We start from the raw sequence: 24,311 nt of genomic DNA, 5'->3' as shown, positions 1-24,311 counted from the left end.
AAGGGATGATAGCAGGAAACAGTCTTTAACACAACAGTCATTTACTGAAATCAATTTAAGATATAAAGGTCCCATCTCTTTCCTGGCTGGATGGGGAATTGTGGGCTTGGTCCAAAGCCCACTGAAGTGAACGGAAAGGCTCCTCTGACTTCAGCGGGCTTTGGATGCAGCCATGTGTGTGCAAGTCCCAGCTCCTTGAGCAGACACCCTAGAACAGTGGTCCCCAAACTGTGGGGCACGCCCAGCTACGGAGGTGCGGAGGAATGTTCAGGGGGGTGCGCAGTGGGGCCCGGGCCAGCCCCCATGGGTGGGGAGGGAGAACCACCTAGCCCCGCTCTGCCCCCAGCCGCAGCCCAGCTCCGCCCCCTGCTCCAGTCCCAGCCTGGCTCCACCCTCATTCCCTCTCCGCCCCCAGGCCAGCTCTGCCTCTAGCCCCAGGTCCTTCCCCATACCCAGTTCTGCCCCCAGCTCCACCTTCAGCTCAAGCATCTCAGCTGAGGAAGCCTTGGCTGCACAGTAATTGGGGGGATGGGGGGGGAGACAAATTCCATGACTGGTACGGGCCGGGGAGGGGGGGGCGGGGAACGGACGACATGACAGGAAAAGTTTGGACACCACTGCCCTATAACAATCATGGTGCAACACCACTACTCCAGTGAAGGATACGAAATCGTAGTGGGATTGGTCAGAGCCAGGTTCAAACAAACACAAACATTCAGATCAGTGAATAATTAGGGGCAGACCAGCTTTTGCACACTGATGAGGGACCAACACACTTAGTTTTAAAGACAATCAACTAGTTTAATGACCAACTCATGTACTAGTCCTTAAACTGAGCTCCTTTAACAGCTGCTGTACCCTAAAATGATTGATAAGTGCCGATGTTAGACTGAACAGCTGCTGAAGGTGGGATTCTTGGCCATGTAGTTTATACTGATTGTAGAAAAGTTCTGGGCAGCCTGACCAGGTAATGTGCGCTCTCTCTCTCGATAATTATATTGCTCCAAGGGCAAGCTGCATAGCACGTGATTCCTTGATCTTCCTAACAAAAGTCAGTTAAAAGTGCTGTACCGGAAAAAACAGAACACTGACAAAAACAGACTACAGAAAACATACTCCAGCACTGAACAGAATTTTTTTTTTTTTTTTTAAACAAATTCTACGCTTTCCTTCCCTGATTTGGAGTTTTCGATCACTATCACGAGAATTGCCAGCTTTCCATTCCTTAGTTTGTTCTGTGAGCCCTTTTGTTTTCAGCAGAAGCCATTTTGCTCAGGTTTATTTCTTTGACTATTTTCCGAAAGCTAAAACGGCCCATTTACCAATTTAGCGCTACCAGGATCAGTGCCAGACTCTGACAATACAAAAACCTTGCGGGACCAGAATCCATTTCCGAGCACAGTTAGAAGTGGGTCTTTATAAAAGTGCTTCTCAGATTACTGGGTGGTCACAAGCTTTACAATCATGCTAATGATACGGGATCCTCGCGGGCACGTGCATAAATCCATGCTGGGATTCTTGATCTTATCCTGGAGTAACTGGTCTAGTTCACAGCGGAGTTCTTTCACCAACTCTGCCACCTGAAGCAAACAAGGAAACACCCCCACAAAGATCATGAAATAGCTTCTCCCCTGTACTCTACATCTGCATGTTCTGTGTGGTGCAGAAGCAGAGCAAGGTTTGAAGCACTCACAATCTTACTCGCTGGTTTCATTACCTGGTGGGAGGCTGCTGCGAATCGAATCCATCCATCATCAAGCGAAATGACAAACTCCCCCCGTTGCAGCTGCACGTGGACCTGCCCTCCTCCAAACAAGACCAAGGGGTACACCGACACCATACTGCAGTCCCGGATGAACACACGGCTGGTTTTGATCTTCTCGTGATACACCAAGTAGGGGCTGTCAAAGTGCCTGGTCTGGAACATTCAATGCCAGAGGGTTGCAGTCAGTCAGGAGTAAGAATGGTGATTACATTAGTGTCACTGAGCGCACGTTTTCAGACAGTTAAGGAATAAATCTGATTCCCATTCCCTTGCAGATTACTGGCTTGCTCGCTGCCCTGTGCGTATAAAACAGCATATATGATTTATTTTTTATTATTCAAAACAACCTTAAAGGTTTTAGACATACAAACTTCTCTTATCAAAACATATTTCACACTTAAAACTACAGGATTTATTAAATTGAGGGATTAATCAGTTTAATTCAGTAACTGCAGTTATTTCACATCAGCCTGGGAACATTTTCAATATGCCTAAGTAAAAGTGACCGGCACTTCAGTTCTTACTTGCTTAAGTCTCTTGAAAAAGATCCAGTCTCCTAAGTTACTCAGGCTGACTTATTGTGCCACACTGATGAAGCTTGGCCCCAAACGTTACATGTTTTTCCTGATTCTTTCTTTACACAGAAAAGCAGCCTTTAACTCTGCGTTTGCAACAGAAGCTCAGAGTCAGTATATTTATTTTGTTATTTCAATGTTCTAAGGGATAAGTTTAGGCTTTAACATATTTTGTTTTAATTCAGATTTCATTTTAAACAGATGCATTTTAAAAAGAAAAACTTATAATTTAAACAAAATAAAAAAAATCCAATTTAAATAAAAAAATCTGACTTTATTTTTTCAAAACCATCATTGATTTTTATGCACCCTGGGTGGTGGGAAAGCCCAGTGGCTCTGCTTGTTCTCCCCCCAGGTCTCATTCTACCTAGACAGGTGCCTCTAGTCATCCCTGTAATACCTGTGTCCCTTTTGAGCACCACATACTCTGACAGCAAGGATGGGGAGGAGCTGCTGGATGCATGGCACGCTCTCCTCCGGGGATTGCTCGTCAGAAGCTGCCTGGGAGTCACTGCCCGCTTCCTCCGCACAGCTGCCCTTCCCGTGAGTGCAAGAGGGCTTTGCTGCAGCTGCTTGCAGGGACCACGTGGCATTGATTTGTTTGTATTTCTGAAACGTGCCATTGCAGAGCTCACAATGTCACGTATAACAATCCTGTCTCCTCCGCCCATCTCCTGTGCTCTCTCTCTTCTGCCCTTCATCAGAATCTCACACAAATGTCTACGCCTCTTCCATACTGCCCCGCTCACAGCATGGCCTCCCTGAACTAATCCTCTAGGACACTACTCTCTTGTCTTTCAAATCTCTCCTCAGGACCCACCTCAGCAACAAGGTCTGTAGGAAATCAGCCAATTACTGACAGTGCCTTGAGTTCCCTGCTGCCCATGTAGGATAGCAAAGAGAGTTTGACGTGTAAGAGGTTCATTCTTATGTTAGTTTAGACTCAGGCTGATTCACCAGGATAGATTTATAAACAATTAAGTTTTACAATACTCCAATGGGTTATTATACTTAACAGTGTAATACAGATTTTTAACAGCTAATTTGTATCCTCAAAAAGGAGATCAGCGTTACCATGTATCACTTTCATAAAAAAACCCAAAAACAAGCACCTGTTCAATGGTAAGTTTCCCTCGTGATCTTTATTAATGGGATACCATCAACTTCAAAGAAAATTATTGCATTTGATCTCATAGGAAGAAGTGATACTGTGCATTTCAACAGTGAATTATTTACAAATAAAGTATTTCAGTGGTAGAAATATGAGCCCTCCTGTCAGTCAGTTTGCCCCTGTAAAGATGCTACATGCATAAACACTTGCCATCTCCTGCACAATTCCTGAGATTGCATGGACAGGACAATTGCGGTGATCCCTACAGGCATAATCCCCTGCCATTGCGGTAACTCTGCATGAACATGCGTTCTTGCAATTGTGAAAATCAGGGCCATGAAATTGCTGGATCCTACAAACTTAACTTCCAAATTTGAGTCTCTGTCATCTATTGTAATGGAGGCTCTTACCTGTGATCTGTGCCATTCTTTGAAACCTGTCACCGAGAGGATTTCAGGCACGCTGTTGCTGTGTGTTTGAGGCTGCTCAGTGCTCTAGTTCATAATCCAAGCAGCACTTAGCTGAAGTAATGTCTTTTTTTAAAACGTAGAGAATGTATGTTACTGAGTTGGAAAAAAATCCTTACTTGATAATTCACTGAGGAAGGATGAATGTGAACATAACCGTCATTTTTTGTAACGAACTTCAACTCCTCTGCCTTTGGGTGTAATTTAACTGCTCCTGCACTGGTATATTGGTATTTCCCCTCTGGGGTTTTCACCTAAATGTGAAGATAATAGACAGTAATAAAATAACTCTCTCTTACACCTCCTGCCCCAAGTAAACAGTCTTTCCCCACATCTATTACTATGTCAACAACAACAGGACATATTACCCTAGACATCAAGAAAGGCTACTGTGTTGCATTCCAGCTTGCATCTAACCCAATATTTCCAGTTGCTCTTAACTCTCAAACAAATTCCTTTTAGGATACGTTTTTGCTTGGTCTCGGCCCAGAGGTGACTTTGGAAGTATCTAGACCCCATTACCAGAGTTCTGTCAGCACTCTGCAAAACTAGTCGATACAGTTTGGGGGTTGGTTTTAGAATGCTCCGGCTTTCACCCCAGAATTCATTTCCTGCTGCTCATGTTCAGACTGTGGCCTGTGGTGGCTACTGATGCATGCTCCTGGCATCTTAAGATCACACTAAAAATAAAAGTCTGTTGGAATGACAGCAGTAGCCGGCTACATGAGTTTGTAAATGGGAGTTCAGTTGCCAAGGCCTAAAGCAATAGGGGCAGCATGCTCCGTGGAGATACCGTACCCTTAAACGAGAGGCAGTCTGCCAGAGTAACCCTGACTCAAAGCATTCAGTACAGATCTGCCACTCAAAAGGGAGTGGGATGCAAACGAAGATGGAAAAGGAAAAAAGCACCCTCTTACCTGGACAACATTGGGATACAGAGCAGCACATAATATTGCTGATATCAACTTGATGTTCTCTGCATTAGAGTTTGCCTGTGAAATAAATACATACAATAAGTACTACAATTCCAGGTTACTACCTACAGGCCTTGTACCAGTGACCCTTCAGTAAAAACCAGGGATTTCTTGATTCACTATAGAACATGACTTCATATTAAAACTAAAATTACTGACACTGTTGGTACCCTCTTTTTGAGCCAACTATGTAACTTCATATTAGGAGCAGTTACTGGATTCTGCATTCTCAGGTTATGTCTTGACTACACTTTTTTTAACCTTTAATTAAACTAATTGCCAATTAATTTGCAATAGTTAATATGTCTGTCAAAGCTAATCTGGACACTCCCCAAACATTTATTCCATGCTACTACGTAGTTCATCCCTAGGGTAAATCACAAACCTCGCCAGGTCTGCATGATGGTGCAGTCTCGCCATTGTGCGCTTGTTGTCCCGCTCCAGAACTACCAGTTGGCATAAGGAGATTCTTCAGCCATTAAAACCTACATCAGCTGTCTCGACTGCTCCGTGCGGCCTGCGTGATCTCCTTAGCAAAGCACACTGCTGCTTTCATAGGGCTGAAATGCCCTCAACCACATCTAATACCCAATATCTATCTCCTGTTCCCAAAATGAGAGTTGCACTAATTGCAACATTTGGTCTCACTGCACAGATAATATGGCCATGAGTGTGGTATGTGAACATATCTAGAATAGGTCATCGCTCCAGGTTGGATCCATGCCTTCACACTGTTTGGAACGTAGGCCACAGACAGCACTCTAGTGTGCACCAACCTGGAAGTGGGTTACTTTACTGACTTGGTGGGCTAAGATCACATCTGCACATGTGCCCAGGAAGAACAGACAAGTTATCGCACAATACATTGTGAAAAAATTCATAAGACAGCTCTGATTAGAGCATGGATATGAACCATGAGCTGCTAAGAACCATGGGATATGCCCCCAGAAAGCCCAGCACCTCACCTGACTGAGTGCAGCACCAGTGTGGATCCAGCAACTCGAGTGTGATTGCTCTCACCTCTCACTTGGGCCAGGCCAGTTTGAGTGGTCACACCGGTGTGCCGGTCGCTCGAGTGAACTGTACAGTGTGGACAAGGCCTTAACTACTCCAGTGTGTTAATTACTTCAATTGATAATTAACTAGAGGTTAAAAAAAAAAGTCTGATGGTGCATACCAGACATTCAGTTTCCTTGGATCTATTTCTCTCCCTAGATTCACTCATAGTGCCTTCCACCCTGCAGAGTTGGCCAGGAGAGAGCAGCCATCCTTTCCAACATGGACCTCGCAACAGTCATCTATACCTCTGTCCCGTTGCGATTACAGCTCTCATTAGGGCTATACTGGAAACCTACTGGAAAGCCGCACTAGGAGGGTGCAGAAAAGTGACTCACCTCCAAATGCACTGTCTGTGCAGATCCATGCTGTGGGAATTGCATGTCCTGCCCCAGGGCCATTGCAGAGTGGTTATTCGTTAGGCAGTGAGCATGCACCTCAGATTTGTTGCTGTAGAACCAAGAGTATAAAGGCCCTCAGTGGCTAACTCCCTCAGTCTCTGACCCCAGACCTATGTTATAATACATGCCTCCAAAGTAGATTGACAAAGAAGAAAATGGTGATCACTAATCACATTGGATAGCAAGACAAGCCTGCCCCAGCAAGCACACCAAATCAAAGTGAACGTTTGCTACAAAGGCTGATTAGAGACTAAAGCAGCAGTTTAAAGCACTAAAGATCCAGTTACCTCTTCTCCTGTAGCATCCAAAACACCATCTCCTCGAGACCACCTCTTCTCCATGTCCCTGGCTCTTAACCCCTCCTTCACAAATCCAATATCAGACAGCAGTTCTGTGAATTGCCTTTTTAGGCTCGCCATTTCCTATAAGTCAACAGAAAGCCTTGAACATAAGAACATAAAAATGGCCATACTGGGTCAAACCAAAGGTCCGTCCAGCCCAGTATCCTGTCTGCCAACAGCATGCATGTGAGGTTAATTCACACCAGACTCCCCATTTTAAACACCAATTGCAAGGACTATCCTTCAGCATATCCAGCAATCACCTATGATCACTTTGGTTGCTTGCAGTAAGACAACCAGTGGATATGTGAAAGGCATGGATCCGTATGCCCTCTCCATTTGAAGACATTATCCAATCCAACAGAGTAGGAGGAGCTTGCAGTTAAGGTTGACAGGTTTCCAACCCAGCTTTTGCTGCTGTTCAGAACTCTCTCAAGCCAATTCCTTCTGAGTTGAAATATTCCAACATTGGTCTGAGCCTCGGGTTGATTTTTAAATTAAACATGTCTGGTTACACTAGGATTACAGGCTCAGACAGCTGGCTAAAGTTACAGTCAGTAATATTTCCCAGCTCTTAGCTGAACTTCGAAGAAGATCAGAAGGATGGGGCAGGAAGAGGAGGTGAAATAAAGAGGGACATGATTGACAACATGATGGCAATTACTGACTTTTTAAAAATTAATCCTGAAAAATACTGAATCAAAACTGACTTACTTGAAGAACTCTTCCTGATAAGAAGTTCTCCCTGCAATAGCTGTAGCTTGCACGAGAACTCTCTTTGGTACTTAAGTGCCATCCCTAAATAATGGAGAAACCAAACTTTATTGATGCCGCCTTAAATTTCAGAACATGTACACATTTTTGATCTGGGTCACTGATTTTTAGCTCACCTTATAAGCCTGGAGAAGAGCCAGGTAATCACTGTTTCCTATTGCAAATTCCAGCTTTTTTTTGTTCGCTTCCTCCCTTTTATCCCATGGAGATACCTAAATAAATAGATTGACACATTTCATCTCTGCTTCTCCCGTCGTTGCTCAAGACAGGTGCTTTATCACTGGTGATGCACGTTGTCTTTCTTACATGACCAGTAAGCTACTGATCAGTTGCAGTCCTCATATCCATGACAAAAAAAGTTTACTAAGCAGTAACTGAAGTTCTCTGGGTATATTGCCTATGCAGACTCCTGCTGTCGGAGTTACATGCTGTGACTCACTGGTCCCAGAACCGTCCCAAAGCAATGTATTCATTAGGGGAGGTCTGCATACTAACCACAGATTTGATATTATAAAAAGCTTCACTTCCAGAACAGTCCTAAGCAACTCTTGTTTCCCCTACCCTCAATAATGTAACTGTGAAGAAACAGAAGGAGGGAGGATCAGGCTGCATCTGCAGAAGCAACATACTGGGGAACAACCTTCCTTTCTCTTTCAGAGAACTGCCGCGGCAGACCTCACTGGAGGAGATTAGGAAGCATTAGAAAGGCCTTGTCTACATTAGAGAAAACCCTGAGCCTAGCACCTTACCACTTCTGACTGGGAATGAATGTCTCACAGTCGTAACACTTGAGGGGAATGCCCCTGCACCAGGCCCTCCATGTGTCAATTGGTGGCTCAGGAAAGAAATAATTAAAAGCAGAGTCCTGCTCTGGATCTGCACAAGGCCAAAACCTATCAAAAACACATCTTTAAACCCCCTAACAATTTCATACAGTTAAAGCTAAAAGGAGAAATGTGCAATGGAGAAGGAAAGAGGAGGGAAGTCTGAAAGCCACCTATCTTCTGTGGAAAGAGAATGGCTATAGGATGGGGCATTTCAGAACCATGATTTAACAAAATAGATCTGCAGTGGACGTATGGGCCCCAAACACAGTTACACCACTCTATAATACACATTCCAGACTTACAGAACTCCAACCACAAGGGATTTGCAGAGGCAATTTCATGATTGTATTGTCCACAATAGAGACTGTTTGTACCATTAACTATAGGTGGCAAAACCATACACTGAGATGGAACACTCAGTCCTGATCTTTGATATGAGGTCGTATATTGCTTTAGACAGAGATCGAACAACTACACCCACTGGACGTACAGAACAGCACCGGATTTTACAAGCTAAGCTGATGTGTGCGCACACAGCCTGAGATCAGGAATGAACACTATATTCAGAGCTCAGAACTGTCAGCTTCATAACCACCACGAGCAAGAACACCACTGCTTCCAAACACAGGTGGGCGTAGGAGATGTAAAGCAGACACCTATAATTTCACCAGGACTATTCCTTGCACACACATTTATAGATTGCATTTCTGGACTCAGCAAGAATTAAAAATTGAAGCTTTATGTACTAGTGAATATTTATAATCACTTCAGTCTTTGATCAATTTCACACTCTTGAAGAGGACTGCTGTTCTCTTGGTGTTACTTTGGCCTCTACTTACATTCACAGCATGCCCAATACCACTGTGTCATTTGAAAACAAGGATTAGTTATTTGGCTCAAAAGAATTCCATCCTCCAGTAAAGTATTATGTTCTTTTTATTAGGGATCAAACTGTTCTTGATACTTCTGTCTCTGTGCATGTACTTACGATATGACTATTTCCAGTCCAGACACAAAAACATTTTATACGAACACAAAGATGCGCTGTGCCGTAAGTGGGACTGGTAAGAAATTTAAGAGTAGTGTGTTGCAGTACACTACACTGTTCACTGATGAATATAACACAGAGCTTTCAGATCTTGGCGCGCAGGTGGAGTTCAGGGTGGCATACTTACAAAAGGGGACTTGAAGGCCAGACTTGCTGCTATAGTTAGGGCAGGGTCCAGGCAACGGAAAATGGTGCCGAACAGCATTAGTTTTCCAATCCGCACATCGACAGGCAAGGAGGCCAAGTGATACCCCAAGGGGGTGAGTTTTTCATCTGGAGTTAAAGCACCCAAGTCCTGCAGTCGCAGTTTCGATGCACGCAGAGATTCAATTCTTGGCGGCTCAATCAGGCGGGATAAGACAGATTGAAGGCCGTGTGCAGAAAACATATCCAAAATCTTAATTCTTAAGGAAAAAGACGACAACTCAGTCTGCTGACATAGGACAAAGCAGCAAACTTCTTCCAAATCACTGAGAGTGCCCTTCCCATGGCCTGCTTTCTAGATAGGCCATGCCAATGGGAGCACAGCCAACCAGTCCTCCAGGGTCTACACTGGCTCCCTGCTGACTTTCTGATCCACTTCAAGATGCTGATCCTTATCTTTAAAGCCCTTAACAGGCACAGGCTACACAATCCCAGATGGCCTCTTCTCCACCCTTTGCCACTGCAGTTGCAGGGGCAGTGAGCTAACCAGTGACTAAGGAATCTGCTACTACTGCAGATCAGGACAAGCTCAGATCTGATGACCGTCACAACATGGTGCAAGACCCATCTTTTTATACAGGCCCGCCACACCATAAAGCTAACGAGTTGTCATTCCTCCTGGCCAAGAGCCAATAAGGCATAATTCAACTTGGGAAGTGGTCCAAAACGATTAGGGATGAGTTCTGATCCCACAGACTTGATTCAAAGCCCATTCAAGTCAATGCAAAGACTCCCATTTACATCACTGGGCTTTGGCTTTGCAAACGTACCTTCTAATCCTAAATCACTGGCATGAGCGTCAAAGGCCTCCCTCTTTAATATTTATATTGCAGTAGTGCCTAATTGGGATCGAACGAGGCTGTGTGCAAACACGTAAGAAGACACAGTAGTCCCTCTACCCCCAAAAGAATTTGTAATTTAAAAAGACAACAAATATGGGGCTGCAAGAAAGGAATGCAACACACCAGAAAAGTGCTCAGAGGATTATCTTGTTAGCACTGCCTTTGTTTATAGGGACGGGACCGGGCCAAGGAAATGGTGAGTGGAGGATGGGTTTGAGGCAGTAACATGGTGGGTGGGAAGACCAAAAGTCCTGAAGCAGAGGTAGACTGGTAGTCAGTGAGAGACGAGAGCAATCAACAGCCAATCAACAAAACAAAAGTGAGAAGAGGGGGGCTTGCTGGTTCCTATGATATCAGGAGCCTGGTGGGGGTGTGATAACTCTGCTGCTCCTGCCTGGAGAGAGAGGTTGTCATGGGGGCTGGCCCTTTAAGACCGATTATGTTGATAATGGTTTACCTGAGACAGAGCTGTTCCAAAGGCACTCTTTGTATTTCGGGTAACTGCTGCTTTATAAGCTGGTGATTGTAGTGATGGCTACTGAAAAGATGAAAGCAGACTCCAGAGGCTACACGCCCTGCCCGCCCTTTCCTTTGCAACGCATTAGCTTTGGACACAAATGTGTCTTCCAGACTTTCCATTCCTTTGCTGGGGTCGTATCTACAAGGGGAAACAAGTCAAAATGGATGAGGATGGGAGTTTCACTTCAAGCAAGCGAAGAACACCAACACCGAAGCTCAAGCAGAGAGGTACTGTGAACTTTTGGAGGGCCATAACTACCAACACTATGGATGCACGTCTGTAATGGATGCCATGCATGGAACTCCCACTGAGTCAATGGGAGCTTTGTGCACACAGTAAGCTGCAGAATGAAGCCCTTTCAGATTTTCTCCAGCTCTTTAACAGATGTGAATTCATACTCTAATGTGCTGGACAGTTTTTTTAAACAGATACTATGCAGAACACATCATCCTCCGAGATCACAGTTCCACCAGAATAATCCCAATACCTTTTCTCTTTCATTTTCCCAGAATCAATCACAAAGACCACATCGTCAATGGTGATGGATGTTTCTGCAATGTTCGTAGATATGATGATCTTGGTAACTCCTACAGGAGGCTTCAGGAACACAGACTGCTGGTCTTCACTGGACAGTGAGGAATGGAGTGGATAAACAACACAGCTAGAAGAGAAAGATGAGCGCATGCTTATCTTTGCCAACCTTTCTTCCTCCCAACATCTGCCCATTCACACAACTTTAGCCCAGAGTATTGTAAGTTGTACATTCCCATTCTCAGAATGGAGCCCATGTGCAGCCCATGTCCCCTGTCCCAACACTGGAATGCCCTGCCACAACTTCAGAATGGGGACTCCAAGGGCCATGGATTGTGGGATAGACATGTTCCTCGCCACGTTTCACTGTTAGCTCTTCTGGTGGATATAATCACCAGGCAGAATGCAGCGCACAGAGTTTACTTGCAAATATCCAGTAACTGGATTTGGCTGCTGACATAGAAGTGAGTCTGGAGCTCGAAGGAGCAAAGAAAACAAGACCCACTCCTTAAGAGTCTAACAGCAAGCTTGGTTTTCTTGATTCTCTCCATAGTTCCATCAGCCCTTAGACTGAACAGATCCAGTCTCTTAAGTGGCGCTGTGATAGGGTTCCGTACCCCACCTTGCACTGGCCACGGGGAGCAGGCCTTTAAAATATTCTCGGGGGGAAAGGACATTCTCGGGGGGGGACTGGGTTTCAGAGCTGGAGCTGGGTTGCGGTCTCTGCTGAAGGGTCCTGAGAGCAGAGCTCTTCTGAGCAGCTAAGTGGGAGCCCACCGTCTTTCCCCAAAGCCGGTGAGGGATTCTGCCAAGATTTGTGCCTTGTAGGGTTCTGCTGTCTTTCTATCCCCATAAGCCCCTTCCTTATTTACTCACCAGAAAGCTTAAGGAGCCTGGTAGTGATAGGGTCTGCATGCCTAAGGCAACACATGTGTCTATGATTCGCTATCACTGGCCAAGGGCTTAGCTAGGTGCTTTTTGAAAGATTGAAATTAAAACAGTATGTACAACCAGGGCTGCCACCAGATTTACACAAGTCATTCTGTGGGTGTCACTTTATTCCGCTGAGAAATTTGGTCACCACAACACATCAGGCTAAGGTCACTCAACCTAACCAGGAGAATTACTTCTTATTTAAATGCAATGTTTAGATCGTGATCTAAATATGCATGGGACAGCTTCCCTCCAAGTATTAGCTTATTTTTCCTAACTCTTGATTTTCTTCCTCATCATTCCCACAAAATTTAGAATGTTTTACCTTAGAAATACCCAATACTTCACAGTGCTAAAAATGCAGATGTTTTTGAAGTGCAAAACAGGGTAAAAGATAAAGTTAGACTCTACGTTTTTCAGCCTTCCATTGGATCGCCTTAGCTAGTGCATGAAGACCCACTGCAAATAGCACATAAAGACTATCTAGGTTCTTATCCAACAATTACCATGGTATCTGACTGCCTCCCAAAATTCTAAAGTTATATTTACCTTGGTCACCAAAACTGCAACTTTCCCTTCCCCAGTTTGAGGAAACGGGACTAGAACTTACATCGCAAATATGCTAAGTGTGTGATGGTTGAGCCACTGTGCTAACTCATAAAGGACCTTTCCAAATGGAACAGAAATGGAGATTATGGCATCTAAGCCTTCTCCATCACCAGCTGTCTCAAACAGTAAGTAATCTGCACTTGTAACTGGAGACAGATATCAGAGTTTGAGTAGAAGGTATTTTTTTTTTAATTGGTTTCTTTACCCTTAATTTAACTTCAACACACTAACCGTTTTGGGACACTCGACTTACCGTTTACTGTGTCTATTATTGAAAAGGGCATTAGACTGTAGCTGTTCATAAAGCATCTTAATTTCTGCAAGACCAGGCAAAAATATCAGTACGGCACCTGTACATATAGGGGGAAAGAAAAGAGTCAATAGAAGAGTTCAGCTAAAATGCACTATTACACTTCGATATTTCTGCAGTGCACAAAGGCCCCAGTCAAAACTGGAGCTCCATTTTGCTACGCGCCATATAAACTCACAAGCAGCAATGACCCCATCCCAAAAAATTTACAATCTAACCAGACAAGACAGATAAAGACGTCAGCATACTGTCAAAGGTACCTCTCTTTGTTATAGCTTTTGAGCTGGCCCAGTGTACCCATCTGCCCATCCCCATAGAAATTAGGGGCCTCCCCACTTCGATAGACTCAATGTCCTCGGATAAAATCGGAAGTTATGGAAATTATGTTTTGGATGAAAGCGTCAGCTTGGCACAATCTATACAAGCACATAACTGTTACATGTATTCCCTGTTATACAACCCACAATGGACAGTCAGGTTACCTGGTGGGTATGAGTGTTTCCCACTGACTATCCACTCCAGCAGGGACTCTATTAATTCCAGATTAACTTTGTCTAAGTCCATGGCAGCCATCGTTTTTAGCACTGATTTACTAATCCCTGAAAGAGAAATTGGTGAGTTGGTGTCTCATAAAAGAGCATACACTACGCAATTAATTGAGAAAATGGCCACACAGAGGATCAGCAGCCTTTCACCAAGCAGGATCCTGCATCCCTGTAGATATGGCTGAAGGGTACAGTAAGTGTAATACCTCTGAGTGCAGTCTGCCCTGCCCCGCCCTCCCCCATTCACAGTCTCTCTTTTCATTCATTCCTCCCCTTGACTTCTCCTTATTAACTCTACCACTCCTCCCCCTCTCCTCTCCTCTCACTCACCCCCTATTGGGTCTCATATACTCCCAATGCACCACACTTCCTGTGTGCCACATCCCATGAATCAACACATTGGTGCCAGCCCAGCACTGCTCACTCACACTGGTACCAGGCAGGAGTTGGGAATGCCATGGGGGCAGCCCAGGACTGACACCAGAGGTCTCCTGGACCCCCACACAAACTCTGTCCTTCCTCCTCCCAGTATTTCATTTCTTAAATACAACAGACCCCAAAAGCCCCTTACTCTTTTGGGCTACTACAATCTGCCCCACCCCCACCAGAAGATGCAACCCCAGAGCTGTACATGAAGGATTACAATGAAAAGAAGGCGGAGTGGATAACACAATGCAGCCTTATTGGGTCACTATTTTGCAAGTCAATATACACCCCAGTGGAGTCCATCTATCGAACCTAAATCTCCCTTGCTGCAGATGAAGACAATTACCTCTTATCCTGCCGTCAGTGGACATGGAGAACAGTTGATCACCGTCGTCTTTAACAACAGCCCTTCATGTATTTGAATATTTTTATAGAGTCGCCCACAAGCCTTCTTCTCTCAAGACTAAACATGCCAGTTTGTTGTTTTTTTTAAAACCTTTCTTCATAGGTCAGGTTTTCTGAACCATGAAGCCTCAAATTATGAAAATGCGTGTAGTATACTTTACAACACATTCAAGAGTACCAGCTGGGTGTGTAAATATGCTTTTAGGGATGAGAGAGAGAGAGCAAGATTACCTTTGTATCGTATCAGGAGTTGTTTAAAAGTTAATTGCTGGTCTGGGACTGAATCCTTGACAGTAGTGTCATCCTCTAGGAGGTTAGCACATCTTAGATCTTCCTCTACTTCTTCTAATGCAGTTCTCTTGCGTCTTGCTTTAAGTTTTTCTTCTGGACCTCGCTTCGTGTTGTTCATGTACGGACTACCATCCTCTAAGACATACCTGAACATGACCAGAGAGAATTCAGTCATAGGGAAAGCTGTTTGTACAGCCTACCCTTTAAATTAAGCTTTGAAGGTATTATGCCTTGCCCATTACCATGGTACCTGCATGCCTTACAAATTTGTATAAAGAATATGAGTGGCTAATCATAGCCCTGACTTCTCTTTGCTGTCACTCCTACTAGGAGCAGGTAGGAGCGCTGGAATGTTACATCACTCTTAGCATAAGTAGTTAGCACATATTGTAAAGCTTGAATGGTCCTTTAGAATATGTCCGAACTACTTATGCTAAACAATCTGTTCCACCTTGCATGTAGCTGTGATGTTTGGGGTACCTTTCCCAGGCCTGGAGAAGAGCTCTGTGGGGCATGAAAACGCTCTCACCAAGAGAAGCTGGCCCAATAAAAGATACTGTCTCACCCACCCAGTCTCTCTAATATCCTGGGACCGACACAGCAACAACTATGTTGCATACAACAGTGGAACTATTCCAAAGGGCAGTTACTTGTGAGAATGCGTCAATGCTTTCATACCTTGTGACTGCAATTACATCTTCCAGAAAAAACTGATCCACAGGGAATGTCCGACCTAAAGAAAAAAATTAGAATGTTAAAGCAAAATGCGAGCTATAATTTCAGGAACGGAGGTCAGGGGAGGGATAGTGTTTACATTTTCTCACACTGGGTTTCACCACTTCACCCCTTGTCCCACCCTCATGAACTTAACAGCACTATGGAGATTCTTTTAGAACTATACTGCAATTGGGAACACAACTCAGTCCAGAACAAATGGCTGACGTTTTTCAAGAACACTGCTGGCATTCACTCAGTTTACACAAAGAAGATTCCTGTAGCAAGGTAATTTGGTGCAGTATTAGAATTATAGGAAGCAATGTATTTCCATCTAGTTAGGTATTTATATCATGCTCAGTGTGATATCTGAGCATTGTATAAATATGCATACATCCAAATGGGGGCCTACACGTACACCTGGATACTCGATCCTCTCCCCATTTACCAGAATGGAAGGGATTGTTTTTTCCTGTTTTGTGGAAGCTATGTCAAAGAGCTGGGTCTTGCAGATAAAGTTTCTTGCCATTCTTGGCTCTTGTGGGAGTTCCAGAGCTGTAGGCCAACCATCAAGAAGGCTGTCTCCAGGTCTCCTTGTCATAGAAAATTCCATCATTCGGAGGACTGCAGCAAGGTCAGGCTGTCTCTGAAATTTTTGAGGATCATGACCAGCACCTTTAACTTGATCGGATATTTGATGGATAGCCAATGACCTGTGTTAGTCAGCAGGTGGGTTGCTGCGTGTTGCACCAGCTGGAGTTTTAGTAGCCATGGTTTCATTCTCATATATAAATATGTTGCAATACTGATGTGACTGAGTCCGCATCTGGCAGAATGGGACAATATCTCCTGGCCAGCCAAAGGGGATAAAAGGCATTTTGTGCTGCTATTGCTAACTGACTATCCAGTCTCAATGGGGAGCCCAAGAGGACAACTGGACGTAAATCATGGACAATTGGGCAGACACCCACTACTGAGAGTGGCAATGTGGCATAACGTAACTCTTCGAAACGTGTCCAATACTATCACCTCTGCTTTATCTGGGTTTAGCTGCAAACACCTGCTCTCGATCCAGGCCCTGTGCTTATGGGGGAATATCATCTGATAAAGGAGCAAGTCACCTTCAAAAAAGGCTCCAACTAAAAAGATGAATTGCTTGTTTACCAAATTCAGTTTAAAAAAAAAATCGCAGCAAAGCATTTTAATCGTTACTATTCTCTATATTTTAAATGAATTTAGTGAACGCTGCAACTAAATCCCCATCTTCGTATTTGATCTACTGAGAAGGCAGGGGCTGAGGGTATGGGTGTGTATGCAGCATACTGTTCCTAAGAAAGGAAGGTAGGTACTCTTGGTGTTGCGCTAAGCAGCAATGCCTGCTGTCCATAAAGCAGCAGTGTTAATAGGACTTCGGAGGAAATGAGATCTAACCAAGAAAGAGGGACATTTTTAGAGACAAAATAAGGCTTCTTGAATGCACATAGGTACGACAGCAGCCTAGGACCAGTGTTATATGTCCTGAATTCCTCTTGCCTGCAAGAGCTCTACTGTGGCTTCTGGAAGAGAGCCAAACAGAAATTGCCTGGTGTGGGGAAAGCCTCATGCTAGAGATGCATGGCTAAAAGATAGAAAATGAACAAAAAATAGCACTGAGCTCATGTCCATAGAAGACAATGGTATTTCTCAAACATCATAAAATATATTGATGTTACATATTTGTAAGTGGGTCTTATGCCAAACTATATGTAACGGTACATTATTTGATGGACAGATTCTTGGAGGCAAACAGACTTGCAGTTTTATAAAGTAAAAATAAACAAATGGTACATTTATTCTTTAGGTTCATGCCTAGGCTGCCCTTTATAGCCTGTGGTATGATCACTGCCAGGGGCTGGGAAATCTTCAGCCTGACACGCTTACCCCTAAACCAGACATTGTTTGCAACCTCTATCCCTAAGCTAAACAGTGCTATTATTCATAAGTAACATTGTAACATACACTAACAGAGAAACATGCCCCACTCCATTGTAAAATTTCTCAACTAAGCTGAAACCAAGCCGGTAAAATAACTCGTAATGTATAATAAAAAAATAACCGTTCTTCACCTGGTATGTTAATAACTGGACAGGAGTTAAAGTACTGAGAGAAAAGCTCTGCATTCAAGGTGGCACTCATTAGTATAATACGCAGGTCTGGCCTCTGAAACATAATATCCTTCAAAACCAGCAGCAAGAAGTCACTGAAGAAAACAAGCAAAAGACATCTGAATTTCTCCAGTGTTAATTTCCAAATCTCTCCTCTCTCTAGTCTGCTCCCTTTCCTGGGGTCTCCACCAGCGTGGCAATAATACCATGTCAAGCTGCACTCACAATAGTGCCTCTCTGGTAATGGCCTTTAGCTAGGAATTTGGTAATTTACTATAAGTGACCTTGGGTTACAATTACCTACTTTTTGGCTGTCCCTTTCCAGAGTGTCTGGATTCCTTGGTATATTTACTTAGATTTAAGCAATACAAGCTCTTGGTGCCCTAACAGCTAATTAAGCTGATGATAACATAGTAACCACCACCCAACAGTATTAAATAACCCACACACATAAATTAACTCAGCCAGTCAGTAAATCAAAGCAGCAGACAACCCCTTTCTGCCCCTCTCCCCATAGAAGCATTCCCACCACCTTCACCAAAAAACATGTCAAGTACATAGCTTTCGCAGGAGGCCTAGGTGGTCATCAAGTGCAGCTGGTCTGTGAACTGGGGGAAAGCCAGGTGGAGGGGAGGAGTATCCAGTCCTTTGGACCCTCCCAAGGAATGCCCTTGCCAGCAGCCCCCTCTCTTTTATAATGAAGAGGCTTGAGCATCTCCAATGACTACAGCAGTGTCAGTATGTTGTAGGGAGGGCAGTGGTTGCAGGCAGGCAGGATCCAGGACGTACAGAGCTTTCCAGGGGATGACCAATGCTTTTAAACTTACCCAGTGACCATCCACATAGCTGCAGCTGGCCAGGTAGTACTAAACGCATCTCACACGGAGGATCTTAAGGAGTGCCCCCCATCCCTTCTTCTCTGGTTTTAGAGCTACCAACAGGCCTAGCCCCTTCTGGAGCACCAGCTGGTAAGAGGGGTGTGTTTGGGAGAGGTTGGATTAGGATAGGGGGAAGAATTAGGAAATTCTGGACTGGGAAAGCCCAGAAGTGTGGGCGAGCCCCATTTGGGGTGTTCTACTTGGGAAGGGTCTTTAGGGCTTCCAGAGGCAGCATGTGGAGAATTAGGGTAGTTGGGGGACAACAAGCTGAAATAGGGAAGAGATAGTGACCTACAGAACCCACCTCCGTTGTCCCTCCTGTCCCATCCTAAAACTTTCCTTAAAATGTGACTGCAACTGTGATGGGTGACTGAAAGCGTGAGGGTTGACCGATGTGCCTTCTCCTCAAGGAGCTGCCACAGCACAAACAAATCCCTTAGTCTCCAGGGAGAGAAAGACCAGGAGCAGTAACCACACTCTCCCGTATGGCCGTGCATGCAGAGTACTGCCAGCAGCCCATCACACTGGCTGGAAGCCCTTTGACTTTAGTAGTTTGTTACTCAGTCATCTCAGTGCTCACCTTCATGTATTTGCTTTTCAGGTATGGAAAAAGGAACTATTTACCTCTCTTCTGTTCTTTCATGAACTTCATCAACAACAACATGGGTGATTCCCTGTAAAGTCATGTCTCCTTCTAGTCTTCTCAGCAGCACTCCAGTAGTGCAGTACAACAATCTGGTAGCTATTGACTGGAACAGTAAGCAAGGACACACAACGTTCAGTGGAATTTTAAAAGTTTAACAGCTGTCCTAATACAAAGTCTAGCGAGAGCAGGTTGCCATATGGCACTCATGTCCAACCTGAACATTTCTTGCTTCAAGCAGGAGCAAGCAATTTTTCCTCTCACCTTACCCTTAATTCAACTTAACTGCAGTTATCTGGTCCTTATCACGGAGACGTTTTGCAAGAGGACAATGACATATCTACGCTATCTCATCTAAATCTTTCCTGCTTCCGTAGCTGCATGTTAAACACTTGACCATTTGTCTCCATCAGCGAAGGTGAGAGCTATTGTAAGGGAGATGGGACTGGCTCTGGAGGAAGAGGGCTGGCTATCTGTGTTTCTGTTCTCTATTCGATTGACTAATGAAGGATTATAGAATCGTTCATGAGTGATGCATATTTTGCCCTATGGGACAGAATGAAAAGGTGTTGCAATTATGGTCAACAGCAGGGACAGAAGAAAAGAGCAAGGTTAAAATTGCAAGGCTCAAGTTAAGAAGGGATGGACAAAACAAACTAAAAATCAAACGCTTTGCAAAACAGTTGTAAACTGATCTGTTTTGTTTTTCACTCAAAACTTACTTTAGATTTTGTTCAATCAACTTTTTAGCTTCAGATCTTTGACAGTCTTTATTTTAGATTTGACTTTACTTCTGCAATTTGTACTGATGCAAAATTTGTCAAATGTGGATGACAGGAGAAATCAAATGGCAGATATAGCTTTAAAATACTAAGTCTGCTTTATCAAAGAAAAATGTTAGAAAAGGGCGAATGGATGTCCGACAGAATGTCACCAGCAGGAAGTTAGCTCAAATTTTGCCCACATCACTAAGGACTGAAGTGCTAGGCTTTGATTCCTGCTTGGTGACTAATGAAAGTGATTTCAGTCCAGTTTCCAGAGGACAAGTGTTCAGGTCACAAAACCCCCTATCAGTGCTGATTTCTTTGCTGGCCACCTCTGCAGAGAGGCTACCCAATGAACATACACTAAGACTACTGCTACCACTGTCTCATCCTAGAAGGTGTGCCTGACAACGTGGCTCGAGGCAAAATGGCAGGGTAGCATGGGGAAGCTCACACTGCTCTGGTCATGCTGTTCGAATCTTGTGGATAAAGGACTACATCTCTAGGACAGTCAGTCTGCACCTTTTACAGCTAATACACACAGTTTAAAAGAACTAGATGAAAAAACAGGCAAAGCATACAAACCTTTACACTTTCTAAGCGGATCTGGTATCCCACAGTAATCCCAACTCTTTCTGTTCTCTCCTTGGATACGCGTTCAGCTACAGAAATGGCAGAGATCCTGCGAGGCTGAGTGCATACGATATTGGCTACCCTATTGGGAGGACCCCTCAGTGAAGCATCCAAAATAAATTGAGGAATCTGAGTGGTTTTCCCACAGCTGCATGACAAAAAAAATAATTAAATGTTTAAAAAAGTGTCTTGTCAGAATGAGTTAGGAGGTTGGATTCCAATGTGTATTTCCTTGCTTTTATTAGTTTGGGTCACACTTCATGTAAAATTCCTTAATAATTCAAAATTCATCTACGATTGCAGTAATTTAACATCAGTGAATTATGCACCCGAGCACCTGATCATTGCAGAACACAGGCTGTACAATTAAACTTTAGATATGCCTTCCCATGTATCGTTTGAGATTAGAAGTGTGTGTGTAAATCGCATCCTTACCCAGTCATGCCACTCACAACAAGCACCTGATGCTTAGTCAGCAAATCAAGAATGGTTTCTCTTTCTTCCCACGCAGGGAGATTCTGTCTTTCTTGCAACATGGACTGGAAGTGCCTAGAAGACTGACAAACATAATTAAGAGAAATTGATCTCTTTGGTTATGCGCCTCAAATCCTGCCCTAGATTCACAGATTCAGATGAGAATTATGATCATCTACTCTGACCTCCTGCATAGCACAGGCCATAGAATTTTACCCAGTAATTCCTGCATTAAATCCATATTTTGTGGCTGAGCAGGAGCATACCTATTAGCAAGTCACCCAATTTTGCTTTAAAGACTTCAAGTGATAGAGCATCACCCACTTCCCTTAGTAAGTTGTTCCAAAAGTTAATTACCTGTTAAAAATGTGCACCTTATTTTTAGCCTGAATTTATCTAGCAACAGTTGCTATGTAAGGCAATCTTTCCTTAAACTGCACGAAGTAAAAGGAGGGTTTAAAAAAGTTTACTCTCTCATAGTAAGTGGAAAGCTTCCTGTGGCGAGCATGGGGGCCCAAATCATCAATTCCTGCAGCATTTAAGATTTCTTTTATAAAAATATTAAGGTCAAAATTTTGCAACTTTCAAAGCTGTGAGCAGAGAGACAAAACTGCATTCATTTATATTCAGTTTGCATCGGGAAGATTTATCTTTACAAATAAAAGCTAGAAACTTAGGCCAATATTTTCAACGTGGGGGACCCAAAGTACCCTGTAGGCACTTTTGAAAATTGTACCCTTAAGCTATATTTAAGTTCTTAATCAAACTGGCATGTTTTTCAAATGTGCCAAATACCTCCAGCTTCCATTAACTCCAAATATATAGTGCTTCCTTCCTGTTCTCTCATATGCGCTCTGCCATAGTACATGGTCTTATCTTCTAATGCCGATGATGCATTTTCTATCGGGGAAGTTTACAGATTTGTTAACTTTGCCTAACAGGAATTGTAAGTTGTAAGGATTTCCAAAAGAGAAACTCTCACATGCAGTGTATTGGCTACAGCAGCATTTCTGCAACTGCACGAGTTACAATTCTGGCCAACACCTATTGCTAAAGCAGTAAAATTTACTAGAATACTGGTCGCCATATTACCTCGATTTCAAAGAAAATCACCCTCTTCTTTAAATAATGCAAAGTTAGAAACAAATCCATGAAAATTCAAGCGCTCTTACTGCCTGCAATGGTGTTACAAATGTCTAAAATGGTCGTTCTCAAATTGTGGTCTGAGGATCACCTGCTGCAGGCAGAACCTTCAGGTGATCCACAGAATGGAGCATTTTGAGAGGCAAGCAGTGTAGGCCTGGGATAATAGGAAGGAGAGGATCATGAGGAGAGCTCTACTGTAAGTATACGGAATTAAAGAGCTGGAGAACCACTGGCCTAACAAAAACGTGATCTACACAGCATCTGATAATAGATAAGTTATGGCTTCCTAAACAGTTCAGGTCATAAGGAGCCACTGTCATTCAGACAGCTGGGAAGAATCAATTTAAGCAGATTTTCCTTTTCTGAAAGACAAGCACAGAACTGTTGCAAAACAAAGCTTCTACACTCCTAAGTCCCATTATGAAGTCCTGTGGAGCAGTATAAAACTCAACAAGTCACCCCTTATTAAAATTCAAAAGGAAATTATTATACTTCAGTATATTATACTGAAGTATATTTTTTATATATTATATATATTATACTTCAGTATACTTCTCAAGCTATCTGAGGCATGGACCAGCTCTTCATACCATTTAAGTCTGCATAGCACAACGCAGCCCAAACCAGTTGGGGCCACTGGACTCTATTCTACTGCAAATGTTAACTAATAACAGTGTAAAATTCCAGTGTAATTAACTGTGCACACACAGTACAGCAGGAAATGTTATTCTTGTTTATGCTCTCAAGTATGAGGACTGATTCCTTATAAACCTAGCTGTAGAACTGCGTCTGCAGTTATCCAACAAAGAAGTCTAATCTGTTTTCTAACAATATAGTAGAACCTCAGAGTTACGAACACCAGAGTTACGCACTGACCAGTCAATCGCCACACACCTCATTTGGAACCGGAAGTACACAATCAGGCAGCAGTATAGAAAGAAAAAGAAAAAAAAGATGCAAATACAGTACAGTACTGTGTTAAACGTAAACTATTCAAAAAATTAAGGGAAAGCAGCATTTTTCTTCTGCATAGTAAAGTTTCAAAGTCAATGTTCAGTTGTAAAGTTTTGAAAGAACAGCAATAATGTTTTGTTCAGATTTACAAACAACCTCCAATCCCAAGGTGTTCAGAATTCTGAGGTTCTACTGTAGATGAAAGTGTTCTAAACAATCTGTTATCTTATCTACTAGCAAAATAACTAATTTTGCACTTAGCTGAATAGCTTGAGAGGCAGTTTGTCATTTAAAATAAATATCACAAAGTCAGAATACAAATGGATCTCTCTTTTTTTTTTTTTGCACTGTACCTGCTTTATTCGGAATTGTTTGCAGATTTTAACATTTTCATTATACACAGACTTTGCCTGCATGTCATACTTTCTGGAAAGCTTCTTCTTGAGGTTCACATAACTCTCATTCTCCACAATAACTGTTTCAGGCTCCTCTTCCTCCTCATCGTCATAATTCTCAGGCTCAGACTCTGTGACTTGAGACAGAAAAAAGCATCTTAACATTCAACTCTCTGCAGAGATTGAGACGCACACTGGTTTGAGGCCTGGGACTTCCTATATTCAGTCCTGGACCACTGTCCAAAAAAAGCAGTACTACACCAAGTGACCAGTTGGCCCTAAGTTTTAAGATCCAACATTACCAGAGCTAGAAGCAAATGTTTTATAACATAAAAAAACTGATTTGAAAACCAGTTTAAGATTCAATTTCTGAAACCCAGCCACATCTACATCTGAGCTGTTTAAAAGAGTAATCTTGTTTTTAGATGTTTTTAAAATGTAATGGGAAGGTCACATTGCCACTGTCCGTGCGCTCAAAAAAAATGGTGTAGGAGTTTTTTCCCCAAGAAAGTTCACCTTAGAGAAGAGACCAGCTCTGGAACATTCCATCTCAACAAGTGAGTTTTGGAAAGTTATGAGTAGTTCCAGACAGGGGACTGGAATATAGTCTT

General features: G+C 43.3%; 1 protein-coding gene across 2 annotated transcripts in view; it reads right to left on the bottom strand.

Annotated features, from left to right (window-relative positions):
* Nucleotides 1-566: 566 nt before the first annotated feature.
* The window catches only part of DHX57 (DExH-box helicase 57), a 31,022-nt gene continuing 7,277 nt past the window's right edge, over nt 567-24,311 (bottom strand). For both annotated transcript variants that reach the window (XM_074949762.1, XM_074949763.1), the window contains exons 6-24: nt 23,659-23,837; nt 21,167-21,288; nt 20,684-20,879; nt 19,316-19,440; nt 17,775-17,908; nt 15,634-15,688; nt 14,896-15,101; nt 13,771-13,887; nt 13,232-13,328; nt 11,393-11,566; nt 10,843-11,043; nt 9,467-9,743; nt 7,581-7,676; nt 7,405-7,488; nt 6,637-6,771; nt 4,836-4,910; nt 4,038-4,172; nt 1,718-1,918; nt 567-1,580 (exon numbers count right to left, since the gene is read on the bottom strand). In XM_074949762.1, the coding sequence (XP_074805863.1) occupies nt 1,437-1,580; nt 1,718-1,918; nt 4,038-4,172; nt 4,836-4,910; nt 6,637-6,771; nt 7,405-7,488; nt 7,581-7,676; nt 9,467-9,743; nt 10,843-11,043; nt 11,393-11,566; nt 13,232-13,328; nt 13,771-13,887; nt 14,896-15,101; nt 15,634-15,688; nt 17,775-17,908; nt 19,316-19,440; nt 20,684-20,879; nt 21,167-21,288; nt 23,659-23,837 (2,753 nt within the window). In that variant the 3' untranslated portion in view covers nt 567-1,436. The remainder of the gene's footprint in view (nt 1,581-1,717; nt 1,919-4,037; nt 4,173-4,835; nt 4,911-6,636; nt 6,772-7,404; nt 7,489-7,580; nt 7,677-9,466; nt 9,744-10,842; nt 11,044-11,392; nt 11,567-13,231; nt 13,329-13,770; nt 13,888-14,895; nt 15,102-15,633; nt 15,689-17,774; nt 17,909-19,315; nt 19,441-20,683; nt 20,880-21,166; nt 21,289-23,658; nt 23,838-24,311) is intronic.

Source organism: Natator depressus, chromosome 3, assembly GCF_965152275.1.
Source record: "Natator depressus isolate rNatDep1 chromosome 3, rNatDep2.hap1, whole genome shotgun sequence".
In the NCBI taxonomy this organism is placed as follows: domain Eukaryota; kingdom Metazoa; phylum Chordata; order Testudines; family Cheloniidae; genus Natator; species Natator depressus.
The sequence above is the reverse complement of the archived record's forward strand: the minus strand, read 5'-3'. Positions and strand labels throughout refer to the sequence as shown.